Source organism: Carcharhinus amblyrhynchos, chromosome 15, assembly GCF_965287045.1.
Source record: "Carcharhinus amblyrhynchos chromosome 15, sCarAmb.v2.hapA, whole genome shotgun sequence".
Lineage (NCBI taxonomy): Eukaryota > Metazoa > Chordata > Chondrichthyes > Carcharhiniformes > Carcharhinidae > Carcharhinus > Carcharhinus amblyrhynchos.
This window is the reverse complement of record NC_137338.1, coordinates 28,082,023-28,099,630: the sequence shown is the minus strand read 5'-3', so window position 1 is coordinate 28,099,630 and position 17,608 is coordinate 28,082,023. Positions and strand designations below refer to the sequence as shown.

The 17,608-nt window shown below is 39.2% G+C and overlaps 1 protein-coding gene across 4 annotated transcripts in view; it reads left to right on the top strand.

Annotated features, from left to right (window-relative positions):
- The window catches only part of itsn1 (intersectin 1 (SH3 domain protein)), a 198,043-nt gene that overhangs the window by 98,410 nt on the left and 82,025 nt on the right, over nucleotides 1-17,608 (top strand). For 3 of the 4 annotated variants that reach the window (XM_080203672.1, XM_080203671.1, XM_080203670.1), the window contains 6 exons: nucleotides 328-461; nucleotides 3,698-3,915; nucleotides 7,045-7,166; nucleotides 11,230-11,244; nucleotides 12,759-12,991; nucleotides 15,746-15,905. In XM_080203672.1, coding sequence (XP_080059798.1) covers nucleotides 328-461; nucleotides 3,698-3,915; nucleotides 7,045-7,166; nucleotides 11,230-11,244; nucleotides 12,759-12,991; nucleotides 15,746-15,905 — 882 coding nt within the window. The remainder of the gene's footprint in view (nucleotides 1-327; nucleotides 462-3,697; nucleotides 3,916-7,044; nucleotides 7,167-11,229; nucleotides 11,245-12,758; nucleotides 12,992-15,745; nucleotides 15,906-17,608) is intronic. The other variant, XM_080203673.1, reaches the window with a different exon arrangement.

Genomic DNA, 17,608 nt, shown 5'->3' with positions numbered 1-17,608 from the left:
TCTCTTGCCTTGGTTTAGAAGGTTGACTTCTAATCACAAGTATTGTTTTTCTCCTAGGACTCTCATGTACACTATACTAACACTTTTGCAATATTTCCTTTCATGCCGTTGGGATATGGTACTGTGTATGTCACCTGATGTTTGGGCTGTTAATGCAGTAGTGTGGTTGAGAAGATTGGGAAAGAAGTATCTTGGTTCAATTTTGTTTTTTTAATTCATTAGCTGGTTTAGCAGGTGTTTGAGATACTCCAGTTGACTGCTTCAAGGTTGACTTTTCTAATTTTTCAAAATGAAATCTTTACACTGCACATCTTTGCTTACTTATAGGAACTGAGAGAAATTCACAGCAGGCAGCAATTGCAGCGACAGAAGGAAGCTGAACTTGAAAAGCAAAAGCAGAAGGAGCAAGAGCGGAGGACAGCAGAACTTGAAAGACAATATGAGAAAGAAGCTGCTCAGAGGTATTTGAATTTTATGCATTTTGTGCAGTTTCCAAGCTACAGGAATGCATTGCTGGCACTACAGAGAGGATGAGGTGTTTGTTACTAGCTGTCAAGATCAGTAACTGATTTTGCTGCTACTTTACTCACAGCTTTCCTTTAACCATGACCCTCACTTCTTAAACCTTCTGTGCTTTTTTTTGTGAGTGAAGGGTTTGTGTATCTCCTGGTTTTCTTACTGCCCTCTTCCCTGCCTCTCCTGTAGTGAAGGATGTGGGACATGCATTCATTTCCAAACTATCACCAATGTTGACCTTGTCTTGAAGATGTAGACAAGATGCGTTATAATAGAAGAATGTTCTTCCCTCAAAAAAGACACAACAATGATTCCAGGTTTGATCTCAAGAGCTCTCTCCCTCTTCCCCTCTGCCCTCCCACATACACAGGAAGTAAAATAGTTTATGCATGCTCGTTGTTGAGGGTCTACATGAGTAGCATCCGCTTGGATGAGGTACCATGTTGGCATTGGAAGGGCCACAGCAACAATTGACCAGCATGATCCTAGGGATTAAAAGGTTAAACTCTATGGACAGGTTGCATTAACTTTGCTTATTAGCCAGCATTTACTATATTCTATGTAATAATGTGTCAGTCACATTGAAGATTTTGAAGAATGTTATCCCAGTTTTCCCTTTTTATTTATTTCCAGTTTTATTTAATTTTGAACCATTTCTGCACAAGTTGCTTAAATGTCTGGTTCCTTGTCCAGGTGATCATATGTCATGCAAGTCTGAACTGATTTTTGGCAGGCTTATTTAACATGTTTCTCTGTCATGTTTGATACTGTTGTTCCCCACTGACCTCCCCATATCTCCCTGCTGCATCCACATTTATAGACTTGGCAACAAACTTGATGAATGAATGTTAATCAGAATTGGGGATACTGATGTTTTTACCTCAATGCAGTCAAACTGCTATAGAAGCCATTTGTAATAACCATCTGTTGCCCTGGCTGAGATCAAATAGCTTAGCACTGGCCAAATGTGGAATCTGAGACCTTCAGATCTGTAAGTGGAGTGCCTCTGCCTCTTATCCTTGAAGAAGTTATTGTATAACTTTTTAAAAATGAATAATTTGATTAGGCTGCTGTTTTTGAGATCTCTTTGGTTTTATATGCAGTTACTATTCTAATGTTTCCTTTTTCATACTTAGCAAACCAAGAACAGGCAGCAATATTAAAAGCTCAGAGAGAGGGAATCTGCAGTCAGGGAGGAACACGCAGAGGAGAGTTAACATCTTAGCTCTCTTGCGAGAGAGACTCCACTTCAATAGATGGTTTAGGTATCAGTAAGCAATTGTGAAGTTTGCCTACAAGTGAATGTTGTTAACCTTCAGAAGATTTTGATCAGTATTATATATTTTTTGAATCATAGAAATTTATATTAATGAACACGATGGGATGAATAGTTTGTGTTGCTTCTTGCTACAATCCAAAATGAATCCCACTCGCTTGCTGCCTCCATATTGTCTTGTATCATCATCTGCTTCAAATGTTTATCATTAACTACGAAAGATCGTGAATGTAGCCCAATCCATCATGCAAACGAGCCTCCCATCCGTTGACTCTGTCCACACTACGCACTGCCTCGGCAAAGCACTCCAGACATTCTCTCTTCCACCTTCTTCCATCAGGGAAAAGATACAAAAGTCTGAGGTCATGTATTAACTGACTCAAGAACAGTTTCTTCCCTGCTGCCATCAGACTTTTGAATGGACCTACCTTGCATAAAGTTGATTTTCTCTACACCCAAGCTATGACTGTAACACTATACTCTGCACTGTCTCATTCCCTTGTCTGTGAGCAGTATGCTTTGTCTGCAAGCATGCAAGAAACAATACTTTTCGCTGTATATTAATACATGTGACAACAATAAATCAAATCAAAAAATGTTCCCCTTGTTTTAAAAAAAAAACCATGGTCTCTATCATTACTCCCTGTAGTGAAGCCGTCATGCTGCAGTGAAGAAACTTCTCCTGCCTTTGTGCTCAATTAGAATACTAAATTAACAACCACTGTCACTGACTTGCCGAAAGAGGAAAGTCTTTGTCACAGTCACTCTACTAAAAGATTTTACAGCGTCAACAGCTTGTATTAAATCTCATAATTTCCTTTGTTTACTTTGACAAGTTATTTTGCATCAGTAGGTTAAATAATGTAGAAAAAAATTGAAGTGGTAATTTTGTTCCTGTAGTTCAGGTGGTCAGCATCTCTGCCATTTACCCCATCATGTTGCACATAGAAATAAATTAGAGGTAATTAGATTGTTGGATTAGTTTCAGATTGTTGGAATCTAACTTTGAGGAACATTCACAGTGTCTCATGTCAAATGAGCAGTGGCCAAAGTACTGAGATGTCAAAAATAGGAGGACCCACTGCTCTCTTCATTTAAAAGGACAAAAATATGTTCCTAGGTTAAAAGTAGTTTCCTGGTTTGAGCCTTCCTGTATTTATATAGTGCTATTTTCTGGTTGGTTTCCATGTGATGGCTGTGTTCTTTTTCACATAAATTCATTTTTCAGGAACTATCCAACAGAAGTGTTCATTCCTGGGCAGTCAAGGGAATGGTTCCACACAATTGTGAATTTAAATTGCCATTTCCAACTGCTTAGCTCTACCTAATATTTTAATTGCCATCCTCACCAGTGGTGATGCTTTTTGACTTGTGTTCTGCACTGGCGATTGAAGTGTTGTACAAGTTGTGAAATTTAACTTAGGATTGGGGGCAGAATGTTCACCATATCCTGCACATTTGTCTCATTATAAGGCAAGCAACCAATTCCTTGTGCTAACCATTTGAATAAAAGAATTTGGCTAAAAATACGAAGAAAGATCACTTGTGATTAGGTAGAAAAGACTGAAGAACAAAGGGGAAGATAACAATTTGAGTGGAATTGGAACTGAGGGAATTTCCCAGGTGTAGAGCATAGGTTACTTAATTTAGTCCTGCTCACAAGTGTGCAAAGGATGAGATAAAGCTTTCAAAGCGGCTGAAAGAAAAATGAATAGTGTTGACTTGACATGCATTTCTATTTGTTTTCATGAATGTGGCTTTACTAGGTGCTAGTTTTGTTTTTTGATACCAGAAGTCTAATAATTTTGACTTCTAAAAGAGAATGGTGCACTCTAAGCTCATGATTTCCATACTTATATGTGTCTTGCAAAAGTCTGAAGAATTAAGTTAAGCACTTGTTTTTAGATCTGCCCTAGAACGTGATAAACTTTGGCAGGAACAAGTTCAAAGAGATGAGGAAGAACGACTGCGAAATCTCCAGGAAGAGGAAAATCGAAGACGGGATGAAACTTCTCAAAAGAGAGAATCAGAGGAAAAAAGCAAGCAGGAAGTATTAAACCGAATGTTTCAAAAGCACCTGGAACCATTAAAAGAGCAATCTCGGAGTGGATGGCAGACACCAGGTAATCTCTGGCAAATTGGCAATTTTTGAAAAACCTGTTTTCTCCCTTCTTGCAATGTTGACTACACTCTCATTGAGGATAGAGAAACTTGGGGCTTGAGCATTTAACGGAAATATAAGAGAGGTAATCCTCTGAAAGGTATGCAAAATGTGGACATTAAGGAAAAGGTAAACGTGGAAAATTGCCTCCATTTAAGTTTCAACAGTAGACACAGGATACAAGTTCAAACTAATTGAAGGTAAGTTTAGTATGTTTTTTCAACACATGCTGTGATCAGTAGTGCATCTTGTATATTTTACGAGAAGTGAAGCACTGGCTGTGCCAAATTCTCCCAGTGTACCAGAACAGGTGCCAGAGTGTGATGACTAGGAGATTTTCACAGTAAATTCATTAGTGTTAATGTAAACCTTCTTATAACACTAATTAAAAAAAAATGTGAAAGTAGCTTGAGAGCCATTTGTAAAATGTAGTGAGACTTGGTTGTGCTCCACTACCAGTCTTGGTCTATCTCAATTTCTGTCACTTCAGTCCAGGTGTTCTGCCTCCTTAAATGTATTTTGCCAGATTTTCTTTGGCCAGCTCTGTTTTCTTTTTCCATCTGGCGGTGTCCATTCTGCTAGCCACTCTGGAAGGCGAAATATGTGTCCTGCCAATTTTAGTCATCTCCCTTTCATGATGTCTTGCAGGCACTGTTGTCCAGTTCTCTGTAACATTTCTGCATTGGCGATACCTCCATGTGATGCACAGGATCTTGCGTAGATAGTGCTGGTGAAAGGCATCTAACTTGCATGACACCGTTGTTCTTTTCCATGTCTCTCTGGCATAGATTGCAGTTTGTGCTACTATGGACATGTAGAGTCATAGCTTCATTGCCGTGTTGATGGTTTTGGATGACGAGACTGCGGGAAGCTGATGCTGCTTTACCAATTCTTGTAAAGATGTCAATGGCTCTCCCTGAAGATGTTGCTTCTGAGGTAGAAGTGGTTGATATCCGTGATGTTCTGTTGCCTGATAGAGAGAAGACCTTTCTATCATCCAGCTGTCACAGCTGGTTCTCTCCCAGGTGATGTGTGGACCAACCTTGACACAGTTCCTCTCAAAATTGGTGGTCATGTCCTGGAGAGTGTGCAATTTACACAGTGATGATATCTGCAAAACCCAGGTCCATCAACCAGTGGTATTACTACAGGATGTCTGAGTCTGCTTTCACCATCAGCTTTCTGATGATGAAATAGATAAGCAATAATGAAAGGGTTAGAAATTCTATGTAGTACCCCTCTGATACTGAAGGAGTTGGTGGTCTTCATGCAGCAGCTGGAGTTATGGGATAAGGCTTTGAAGGTCTTAACACACTGTTACAAGATGCCATACTGCCTTGTGGTGTACAAGAGCGACTGTCGATGGTTAATCTTGAAAGCCATGTTGAAATCATTAAACTTAGCAACAAGTGATTTCTGATACTCCACGCTCTGCTTTGATGTTCCTGAGTGTAAAGATCTGCTCGCTGCATGATCTTGCACCCCAAGAACCCACTGTTCTTGTGAAAGGTATTGTTTACCTCTGCTTTCAATATTTGTGGAGCACTGTACTGTGAATCATAGAATCTATGGCACAGGGGCAGACCCATTGGCCTAAACTGGTCCATGCTGACCAAAATGCCCATCTAAGCTAACTCCAGTTCCTGCATTTGGCCAATTATCCCTCTAAATCTTTCCTATCCATGTTTCTGTCCAAATGCCTAAATGTTGTCAGTGTCCCTGCCAGAACTGCTTCCTCCAGCAGCTCGTTCCACAAATGTACCACACTCGTGTGTGTGTGTGTGGGTGGGTGGGGCGGGGGTGAACCCTCACCGGTCCAGTCTCTCCCTATAACTCAGTTCCTTGAGCCCTGGCAATGTCCTTGTAAATATCTTCTGCACTCTCTCCAGTTTAATAATCCTATAGCAAGGCGACCCAAATTATTCTTCCAATAATTCAGTAAGTTCATTAGCACCCACCTGAACCATAATAACAAAGATCTTGAGATTTAATGTCTTATTCAAAGGACATTGAACAGATTAGTTTATAATATTATGGAACTGGATATTGGAATGTGTTCTCAGGTAAAAGCTTAAATATAAACCTCCAGCGGACTTCATGAATGACTTTGTACGGGATTGAAGTCTATTTGATCATTGTAGTGTTTATTAGTTTGAACTCTGTCTTTAAAGTTCCTGCAAGTTCAGTTTTTGTAACATATTTCCATATGAAAACTCTGCTAATCGGTTCAAAACTCAAACAGGCACTGGAGTGTGGCAACTAGAGGATTTACACTAACTTCATTGCAGTGTGAATGTAAGCCTACTTGTGACTAATAAATAAACATTAACTTTTTTTAATTGACACCGTTTTTGTGTTTTTAAGAATGGACAGAAAATAAACTAATAATGGGCTTGTTGCTCCATCAATTTCATACCTTCTAAAAAGACTGGTTGATTTTGTCTTTATTGCAAACCTATTAACAAACTGGATATTGGTGAAGTGAAATGCATTGTCACAAGATCTGTGTATGTTTCCACTTAAAAACTGGCATAATTACAGCTACTTCAGGCTCATTTACGATGGGGATATTTTTAGAACTTAAACTGGTACCCACAAGAATCGCTCAATTATAAGATCAATAAGCAGTAGATACCTGTCTCAGTAAAATGTTAATTTCAAGCTTGATTGGTAAAATCGGAAGTCCCATGGTCAGCAGTGCAGGAGTCACTGAAGCAAATTCTTGCCTTCTGTAATCAGAGCAAAACGTTTAGCTTGGATCCAATTTGGTCCATTTCAAACAGGCTTGGACTGCAGATTTAGTATTTTTCTGTAAATTGTTAACTACCGGATTACAATGGCAAGGAATCCACATCTAAAATCCATAATGCCCAATTTGATGAGCCGGAATTCCTTCAGGTATGTTCCTGCACGTGTTCAAACTCCTATTACAGCTGTGGTTATTGGTCATGTCACAGTAAAGACAAAACAAATTTTCAAATCTTAGAGGTCTGCTTGCTGCATCAATATTTTAAGCTTTGATTTCAACCTTTAAAGCAAGATGTAAAACAAGTTCTAAAATTTTTTTTTTCTCTCTTGCGCCTCCCAACAGAAAAGCCTACCTCTGTAAATACTGATCAAGATGGTGTTAAGATTGTATATTATAGAGCATTGTATCCATTTGAGGCTAGGAGCCATGACGAGGTTACTATTTATCCTGGGGATGTCATAATGGTAAGTATTTTATACCTTTCTCTCTGAGACAGCTAGTGATGTGCAGCAGTTTTAAATGGGGAAACGTGACTGAAAAATCCAGCTATTACGCTTAGAGTCATAGAGGCTTACAGCATGGAAACAGGCCCTTCAGCCCAACTTGTCCAAGCCACTTTTTTTTTTAAAGGCCCCTAAGCTAATCCCAATTGGCCTCATTTGGCCCACATCCCTCTATACCCATCGTACCCATGTAACTATCTAAATGCCTTTTAAAAGATAAAATTGAACCTGCCTCTACTACTACCTCTGGCAGCTTGTTCCAGACACTCACCACCCTCTCTGTGAAAAAATTGCTTCTCTGGACTCTTTTGTATCTCTCTCCTCTCACCTTAAACCGATGCCCTTTAGTTTTAGGCTCCTCTACCTTTGGGAAAAGGTATTGATTATCTACCTTGTCTGTACCCCTCATTATTCTGTAGACAGCTATAAGGTCATCCCTCAGCCTCATACGCTCCAGAGAAAAAAGTCCCAGTCTATTCAGTCTCTCCTTTATAACTCAATCCATCAAGTCCCGGTAGCATCCTAGTAAATCTTTTCTGCGCACTTTCTAGTTGAATAATATCCTTTCTATAATAAGGTGACCAGAATTGCACACAATATTCCAAAAGTGGCCTTACCAATGTCTTGTACAACTTCAACAAGACATCCCAACTCCTGTATTCAGCGTTCTGACCGATGAAATCAAGCATGCTGAATGCCTTCTTCACCACTCTCTCCACTTGTGACTCCACTTTCAAGGAGCTATGAACACGTACCCCTAGATCTCTTTGTTCTGTAAATCTCCCCAACGCCCTACCGTTAACTGAGTAAGTCCTGCCCTGGTTCAGTCTACCAAAATGCATCACCTCGCATTTGTCTAAATTAAACTCCATCTGCCATTCATCAGCCCATTGGCCCAATTGATCAAGATCCCGTTGCAATTAGAGAACTTTTTTCACTGTCCCTATGCCACTAATATGTGTGTCATCTGCACACATGGTAACTTACTAACCATGCCCCCTATATTCTCATCCAAATCATTAATATAAATGACAAATAACAGAGGCCCAGCACTGATCTTGAAGACTAATGTTCCAATAGCACGTTAAAAAATATTTCTTTGAATGATTTCAGTTAATGTTCTATAATTATAGAAAGGATGTGATTCAACTTGAAAGAGTGCAGAAAAGATTTACTAGGATGCAATCGGGACTTGATGGTTTGGGTTATAAGGAGAGGCTGGATAGGCAGGGATTTTTTCTCTGGAGTGTAGAAGGCTGAAGAGTGAACTTATAGAGGTCTGTAAAATAATGACGGGCTCAGATCAGCTAGGTAGTCAATATATTTTACCAAAAGTAGGGGAGTTGAAAACTAGAGGGCATAGGTTAGAGGGGAGAGATACAAAAGTGTCCAGAGAGAGAATTGTTTTCACACAGGGTGGTGAGTGTCTGGAACAAGCTGCCAGAGGTGGTGGTAGAGGTGGGTGCAATGTTGTCTTTTAAAAAACATTTAGATAGTTATATGGGTAAGATGGGCATAGAGGGATTTATGGGCCATATGAGACAATTGGGATTAGTTTCGGGTTTTAAAAAGAAGGGCGGCGTGGACAAGTTGGGCCAAAGGGCCTATTTCCATGCTGTGAGCCTCTATAACTCTAATTTGTTGCATAATGTGGCCATATTAAAGCTCTTCTATTTGCCTGGGTAGCAGTCCAGGAAAACATGTCCTTATAACACCATTGGCTCATTTTGTCATACAAGTGCTGAAATTCAGTTTCAGCCCTGCAGTGGTGAGTTGTGCTGGGATGTATTTAGATCGATGAAATTTTCTGAATTAAAATGTTGCTTAGTTATGTGCATTTCTGTAGTAGTAATTCATGATTTGTCTACAAGTTACTAATACTTCCAAAGACTTAATACGTAAGAACATAAGAACTAGGAGCAGGAATAGGCCATCTGGCCCCTTGAGCCTTCTCTTTCATTCAATAAGACCATGGCTGATCTTTTCGTGGGCTCAGCTCCACTTACCCCCGCTCGCCATAACCCTTAATTCCTTTGCTGATCAAAAATTTATCTATCCTTGTCTTAAAAACATCCAATGAAGTAGCCTCAACTGCTTCACTGGGCAGGGAATTTCACAGATTCACAAATGTTTGGGTGAAAAAGTTCCTTCTCAACTCAGTCCTAAATCTGCTCCCCCTTATTTTGAGGCTATGCCCCTTAGTTCTAGTTTCACCTGCCAGTGGAAACAACCTCCCTGCCTCTCTCTCATTATTCCCTTCATAACTTAAAATGTTTACCCCTTCATTCTTCTGCATTCCAATAAGTATAGCCCCAGTCTACTCAGTCTCTTCCCATAAGCCAACCCCCTCAACTCAGGAATCAACCGAGTGAATCTCCTCTGCACCTCTTCCAGTGCCAGTATATCCTTTTTCAAGTAAGGAGACCAAAACTGTACACAATACTCCAGGTGTGGCCTCACCAGCACCTTATACAGCTGCAACATAACCTCGCTGTTTTTAAACTCCATCCCTCTAGCAATGAAGGACAAAATTCTATTTGCTGCCTTGAGTATTTGCTGCACCTTAAACCAACTTTTTGTGATTCATGCACAAGGACATGCTGCAATTTTTTATAATTTAAATAATAGTCTATTTTGCCTTTATTCCTATCAAAATGGATGACCTCACATTTATCAATATTGTACTCCATCTGCCAGTTTCTTGCCTAGTCATTTAGACTATCTATATCTCTTTGCAGACTTTATATTCAGGGTGTTCCATTAAATATCAAAAGTAACCTTTATTTAGCAAAGATCATTAGAAATAGTGCAAATTTTATTTTGCAGTTTTGAGGCAGGAAAACGGTAAGAAACCAATCTTTCTGCCCAATAAAAGATTTGCCCAATTGATTTTAGTGTATATTAAACAGGGAGAAGTAAATCTGTAGGACTTTGAAGAAGTAGCATCTTCCCTTCTCTGAAAATGCGCCGTCAAATTTAGATGGAGCAAGAAGACTGTGTTTTTTAAGTTAAATTCATTGCCATCTAGCATGATTGCTTGTTCACCATCGCAACCTCTTTCCAACCCTGTCTGCTTCCCCAATTCAAATTGAACTTTTCTTACCACTACTTGTGGTAAAGCATTTATAATACAGAATAATGGAATGGTTACAGCATAGGAAGTGGCCACTTGGAGTGATGCCTTTCTGTTACAAGGTATAGATTAATAATGGAATGTTAAAAGCTTCAGCTGCTAACATTTCTAACAGTTGCCAAATTATGGTTAACACCAGGTTTAAACTGCTAATTGCAACTCTTGCTTTTTAAGAGTTTGTATCTGCTATCTCAAGCTTTGCAGCTCAGACTATAAACAAAGAGGAGCTTCAGTCCTATATTATAACTCAAATTAATACTTCAGAATCAGAAAATTCTGATTTCAAACTCTGGTATGCCACTCCCATGGAATTGCTGCGTTAACACGCAAGTGAAAAGGCCTGCAACATCAAAGGGTGAATGGAGAAAGTAATTTGGCTCCTTCCAAGTATTTTCCCCTATCCATTGTAGCACCCATTCCTAAATAGTTTGTGTTATTATTTCAACTGCTTAAATACCCATTGTGTGTTGATCACCCTTTGCATGAAAATCTTCTTTTCGCCCTAAATTTGCCTTCCACGCTCTATACTTGCCCCATGATGAGCTTAATTTAAAGTAGTCATTTGTACTCACTATTTCTGTGCTATTTCTCACCACCTGAATTAATGTAAGTGACAACAACTTATAGTTATAAGAATGCCTTACTATCTCCCCCTGTGGAGTTGCTGTGTTTCTTCTAGGGTAAGTTTTTCTCTCATATTTTATAAAACAACCAAATGGATCAGATATTTATGATAATCCTATCTTGTAATAGGTCTATACATCCCCCTTCACCCCCATTCCACTAGTTGAAGAAAGCATTTTGAAATCCTGTTTTTCTTTAATTGCCAATGAGATTTTATAACTTTTCGTTTTACTGCCCTTTTTCTGATGTTTTGCTTTCCTGCTGGAGGTTAAAGGGGAATGGGTAAGTCAGCTGCAGTATTATTAAGGGTTCCATTTGTTTTGTATGCTTGCATATTTTTCTCTATTAGAAGGACTAGTGAAGTATTATGACAAAGGGCACTGGTTTAACATGACCATCAAATATGTTATTATGACTTGAAGCTTTGGGATTTTTATTCATTTTTTTAATGTGAAACTCCAAATCAGTGCCCTTAAATATCTTTATTTAAGAAGAGCTAGCTATTGGTTCTTTCTATTCATGTGAATTATTGACCACTGGTGCAATGATACACTATATAGTATCTGAGGTGTAATTTCCTAATTGGGTGTAATGGGCAGTCCAGCAATCTAGCAGATAATCGTTGCACGGACGCACATTGTTTGAGTGTTATTGAGGAAAAGGGTGCAGTTCTCTTTCATTTTTGTAATTGCATTGACTGAAATCTGATTACGCTTCCAAGTCGATAAATGCATCAAAATTGCCATGAATTTAATACTGATGGTAATTCTAGAGGATAGGCATTTACCGGCACAGTGGGAATACCACAATTGTGAACTGTAACTTTGTCATGAGTAGTCACCTTCTCTTTCATATCTCCACTGTATTTAAAGATGTTAGAACTAATTGGATATAGCAATTAGGGGTAAATTCCGATAAGAATGGACAGATGCATCTAGTCAGATTGAGCAAATATTTAAAAAATGATTGTAAATAATTAATTTTGCGCTTGGTTGTTTTAATAATTGGAAATTTCATCCCTTGATGAAGGGACATTAATAGTGTTCAGAAAGCTAAATGTGGTGCTGACATGATGGGAATGGTGCATTGTCATGTGTTCACTGGTGCATGTCTGTGGAGTCTATCTGTTAATCTCATCTGTTGTGTACTTTTCCGAGTCCAAGAACTCTTTCCCACCTTGTATTGATTCTGCATGTAATTGTTGTACTTCTAAGTGTCAAAGTTAGCATATTTTTTAAGGTACACAAGAAGTCAAAGTTGTAGCTCTTTGGAAAAACAAACAAAAAGTTCATTATGCCCACTACTACCCTTAATTGGGAAAAAAAATTATTGCAAAATGAGAATTGTAAGAAACATTTTTATGACCTTACATTTTAGTGATTCCGATGTGGTTGCCAATGCTAGCTAGCAGTTGCACACCACGTTTCACTAGTTTTGGTTCCAGGTATTTACTAGGCCAGGCTTGTTCTCCCTGTGACACTCGAGGAATAAAATGAGTGCTGTTTCTCTCCTATCAGTCATTTTTGTGGTCTGTGCTAGTGCTTCATAAACACTTTTCCCAGTGTGACTATGCAATATTTGTCAAGTCTTAGACACATATTTATTAAAATTGTAAAATGCACATTTTCAAATCAAAAACCCAAGCAACCGTTATGAAGCAATGACAACAGACTAAATTTCCATGGGGTCATTCTAGGCCAAACTGAAGTCTGCTTTCTTGGCACACTTAGTAATGTTTTGAGGAGCACTTCTCCAGGCATAATTCGAGGCAGCTAAATAAGTTTTTTTTTAAATAGGTGGACGAAAGTCAGACTGGAGAACCAGGATGGCTTGGAGGTGAACTCAAAGGAAAAACTGGATGGTTTCCTGCTAACTATGCAGAGAAGATTCCAGAGAGTGAAGTGCCACCAAACTTGCAACCGGGACCAAAGCTTACTGCGAAGATTGCTCCTCATACGGTGGCTACAAGTGTTGCACAGCCAATGACTGAGCCTGCAATGTCCTCCAATTGGGCAGATTTTAGCTCAACGTAGGTACAAGTAAACAGTTTTTTTTTGTTTTCTCAAATATGACTTATCATTTAATATATTTAAGAAGGAAATAGGTTGTCAGCCTGTAGAGGTGTTCAGGGGTATGATAGAAGTACGACATTGAGATAGAGGATCAGCCATGACAGTATTGAATGGCAGAGCAGGCCTTAATGAGCCAAATGGCCACCTCCTATTTTATTTGTTTCTAGTTACAGCTGCAACATCTTGGTATATGACGGGCACATTTTTCCCTGAATGGATGCACACAGATGGTTAAGTGCAAATTAAGCAATCATTTGACGTCAACAGCACTGTGTGCTTTAGTTGGCACATAAGCTTTCTTAAAAGCTAAAAATACCATTTTAGGCTTTGCACAACATTTTCTAACCTTTAAGATTTATTTTGCAACACCATTAGAAATTGTGGTACTCCTTCCGCCATCACTTCAAATTCTTCCTGGGTTATGGTTCCAGAGTAACAAATAGTCTACTGTTAACATAGCCAGTTGAAGAAGGCTTAATCTGTGAGTGATAAGTGGTTTGCCGTCTAGAGTGCTCTTGTGTTTAGCTGCTAACCAAGTCTTTTCCTTCATGGTCACTGCTCAGCCACCCTGTGGGAAAGTGGTGTAAGTAAATCTCAAGTTGTCAGCAAATAATTATTTTTATTTCAGGAGATATTTAAATTACAAGACACACTTCAAATGGCTTCAAGCCATTTGGAAAAATACAGAATTTCTATCACCTTTAAGAATGCAACCAATGCTTGCAGAACTTTGGTAACTGCATGTTTTGAAAGGGAAAAAAAAAACAATGTTAAGTGTATTTATTAGTGTCACAAGTATGCTTACATTAATACTGCAATGAAGTTATTGTGAAAATCATGATCCATCATACAATAATCAGCTGTACAGTCAATCTATCCTTTTTAAAAACTGCAACCTTGTTTAGAGAATCCCTTCAAATAGCTGTAAATCTATCTGTATGCAGTACAGCACTAAAAGTTTATAATTGAACCAATAAGTAGCTGATGAATTACAGGAAAGAAGTAAATGTCATGAAATAATCATCTGATAGTAGCAAAGTCAGAGCTTGACTAATTCAGGATTTGAACATTTATATGTTCACACACAGCAATCTGAAATCCTTGGTCTTAAATAAAACTGTTTCAGAAAGTTATCACTCTGGTATTTGTTTATTTGCTACACACTTGGGTATGATAGTATTGTCAGAATGCCCCAGTGATTGTAAATTGATTGATACCATTACAGTATTGACTAGGAGATCTGGATTCTTGTTTAATTTCATGGCTAATTATGAAACTAGCAAGATTTTTAAAAAAACTTGCATTTATATAATGCCTTTTAATGTCAGAAAATGTCCCAGAAATATAATCAACCAAGCATTAAGGAGATGTAAAGATTGCTCTCTCAATACTTAGGGAGGTAAGTTTTAAGGAAGGCCTTGAAGTAGGAGAGGTACACAGCTTTAGAAGGATATTCCAGAGCTCAAGTTTGAAGGCTGCATGAGCACAGATTAGCTTGGTGAGAAGGATTGGTTGCAGCAGAGCCAGCTGAATGGATGGTTTCAATATTAGGAATGAAAATTCATGAGCTACTCTCACTTGTTGGATGAGATGGTGAAAGGTTTAAGGATATGGCTGATAATGAAGAAAAGATCCAGTGGAATAAGGCAAAGTCAAGTGAAGGTTGATTTGGTTCAGCTGGATCTGGTGATGAATGGCTGCACCAGTTATCTGTCTGAAATGTTCAAATCTGCACCCCATAGATTTGAGGGTATGAAGACGGGCTTGAGGTGGGGTGGTTGCTAAAGGGAAAGGCCAGAGAGTGTAAGAGTTTTACTGGAGCAGAGTGTGTCAAAAGTAAATGTTGGGGTTGAACAGACTGAGAGCTGCAAAAGCATTGTGTTGAACAGAGGGCCGAAGGCTAAATAGTTTGAGAATTTGAAAGTGCTGTAGTAGAATGCAGAAGAAAATGGGATTGGCAGGATATGCGAGTGGTGAGAAATGTGCAGAAGTGATGAGACCACTTGAGATGGCAAGGTCATGGGACTGTTGCCTCAGAGGAGTTTCTGTAGTTGGGGTGGTTAAGGGATGGCAGGGTGACCATGAACACGTAAGAGGTGAGTTGAGGTGGAGATAAAAAATCACTGAGCATGAGAAGTTGCTTAGTGCAAAGACTGTGGACATCTCTTCCAAATTTATTGTGGGGAATGGATGATTAAGTGAAGACATTAACAGACATGTGAGAATGAGATGAGTGCTTATTTGCCACAAGAGTAGAAAGAAATCAGTCAGATTAGGTAATCTGGGCTAAACTGCCATTCTGGTAGTTTGGACAGTGGATGTGTAGCATAAGAACATAAGAAATGGGAGCATATTCAATCTCCCTCGCTATGAAGGCCAGCATCCCATTCGCCTTCCTGACCACCTGCTGCACCTGCAAGCTGGGTTTTTGCGACTCATGCACAAGGACCCCGAGGTCCCTCTGCACCGTCGCCTGCTGCAGTTTTTCACCCCGTAAGTAATAGTCCTTCCTACCATTCTTCCTACCAAAGTGGACCACCTCACACTTGCCAACATTAAATTCCATTTGCCATTTCCTGGCATGCATGGAAACTTCAATAAACAGAAAGGTGTGATCACCTGTAAGCAAAGGTTCTATTAAGACCAAGATGACTTTTTAAAAGTTGTATAACAAAGTAACTTTGCAACTCTTGCAATTTATTTTCACTTAGATGGCCCACAACTGGCAGTGAGAAACCCGAGAGTGATAATTGGGATGCTTGGGCTACACAGCCATCATTGACTGTACCTAGCACAGGGCAACCTCGGCAAAGATCAGCCTTCACCCCTGCTACTGTGTCTGGATCATCTCCATCACCTGTATTAGGCCAGGTAGGTACTAAGTGCAAATGGACATATATCTATCATAAATATATAAAATATTGGCAAATTTTAATAAGTGGTAAATTATGGTGTTATAGTCCATAAATGCAGTTGTTTCATCTTTAGGTCTTGGGAGTCAAGTTTGATACAGGCTGAGAAATAAGTATCTTGTATGGCTACAGTACTACTATGAAATGACCTTGGACACGCTCAACCCAATTCCTGGCAGTCGTGGGTTCAGAGCAAAAGAAAGTACTAAATTAGATGGTCTCAGTCAGACTACAAAGATTGGCTGTAGGAGGAAATTGATCTAATGCATCTAATTGATGTAATACTTTTCAAAGATTTGGATTTAAAGTGTCCAGGCAGCTTTATTTGGATCCACCTGTATTGTGTCTGACTTAGGATTGTTTGGTGTAGGAATTTGAGACTTGAGCACTTTGCCATTTAAATTGTCCACTATAAAGAATCACAGAATCCCTCTAGTGCAGAAGGAGGCCAGTCAGCCCATCAAGTCTGCACCAATCACAATCCCACCCAGGCTCTATTCCTCTTCATATTTACCCTGCTAATCCCTGACACTAGGGTTAATTTAGTATGGCTAATCAACCTAACCTAATTAATATACTGTGGAAGAAGCATGAAAACTCTCAAAATGTGATAGTGGAGTTGGACACTTGAGAAATTTTCAAGTGGTTATTGGATAGGCACATGGAACACACCAGAATGATAGGAAGCGGGATAGCTTGATCTTGGGTTAGGACTTAGGTCGGCACAACATCAAGGGCTGAAGGGCCTGCACTGTGCTGTACTGTTCTATGTTCTAAAATGTTTATATGTAGTAACAATTCCATGAAGCTTTTGTCAACTCAGTCTTGCTTATCTCTGAAAATCAGTCACTTTTATCCAGTGTTTGTTGAGTGATTTCCTGGGCCACACATAGCATGGAAGATTCCCACACCAGCCTTTGGTTTGTGCAGCATTCACTGATTGTTGCCCTTCTTAATCCAGGATTGTCATCAGTCATAATACCCATTACTGATTGCCAAACATTGAATAGTGGTGTGTGTTTGGCTATCGGATGATGGAATGTGACTGTGATGCTGTCACATTTGAATAGCCAAACAATGCTCACTGCAAGAGTAAATGGCTCCTTGAACAAGATAATAGAGGGAAACGCAACTATTGATAGCCTTGTAGGGAAGCGAGGAGAAAATTGAACAAGGAAAATGGGATTTTTATCTTAAGCTTGTTTACTACAGTATGCATCTTTTCTTTCACCCCAATTTTATGTTTCAACGTTTGAGTTTTGTGTTGGTCAAGGTGAGATATGGGATGATTATTCATTCAACCATTCTTCAATTATGTAAAATAACTGCATTCATCACATTAGAGCATTGTGCTTATGAACTGTCTTCCACTACCTACTAATTTGGCTCCACTGACAGCTTACAATTTATGCCTTTGATTCTTATCTGATAAAAATTAACTTGAGCTTGGTCACCTCAAGCGATGAGGCAGCAAGGAAGCCTTCACCCCATCAGTCTTATGTGAAAACTAGTCTGAGAAATTAAACCCATATTTTCATCCATTGTGTCACCTTTTCTAAAAGAGACCAGCAACCACAGGCCATTTCACCAGTCTCTGAAAACCATCCAACTTGTCCCTTTTTACACTTGAATTTCTTAATAGCTGGTTTGTTCCATTTGGTT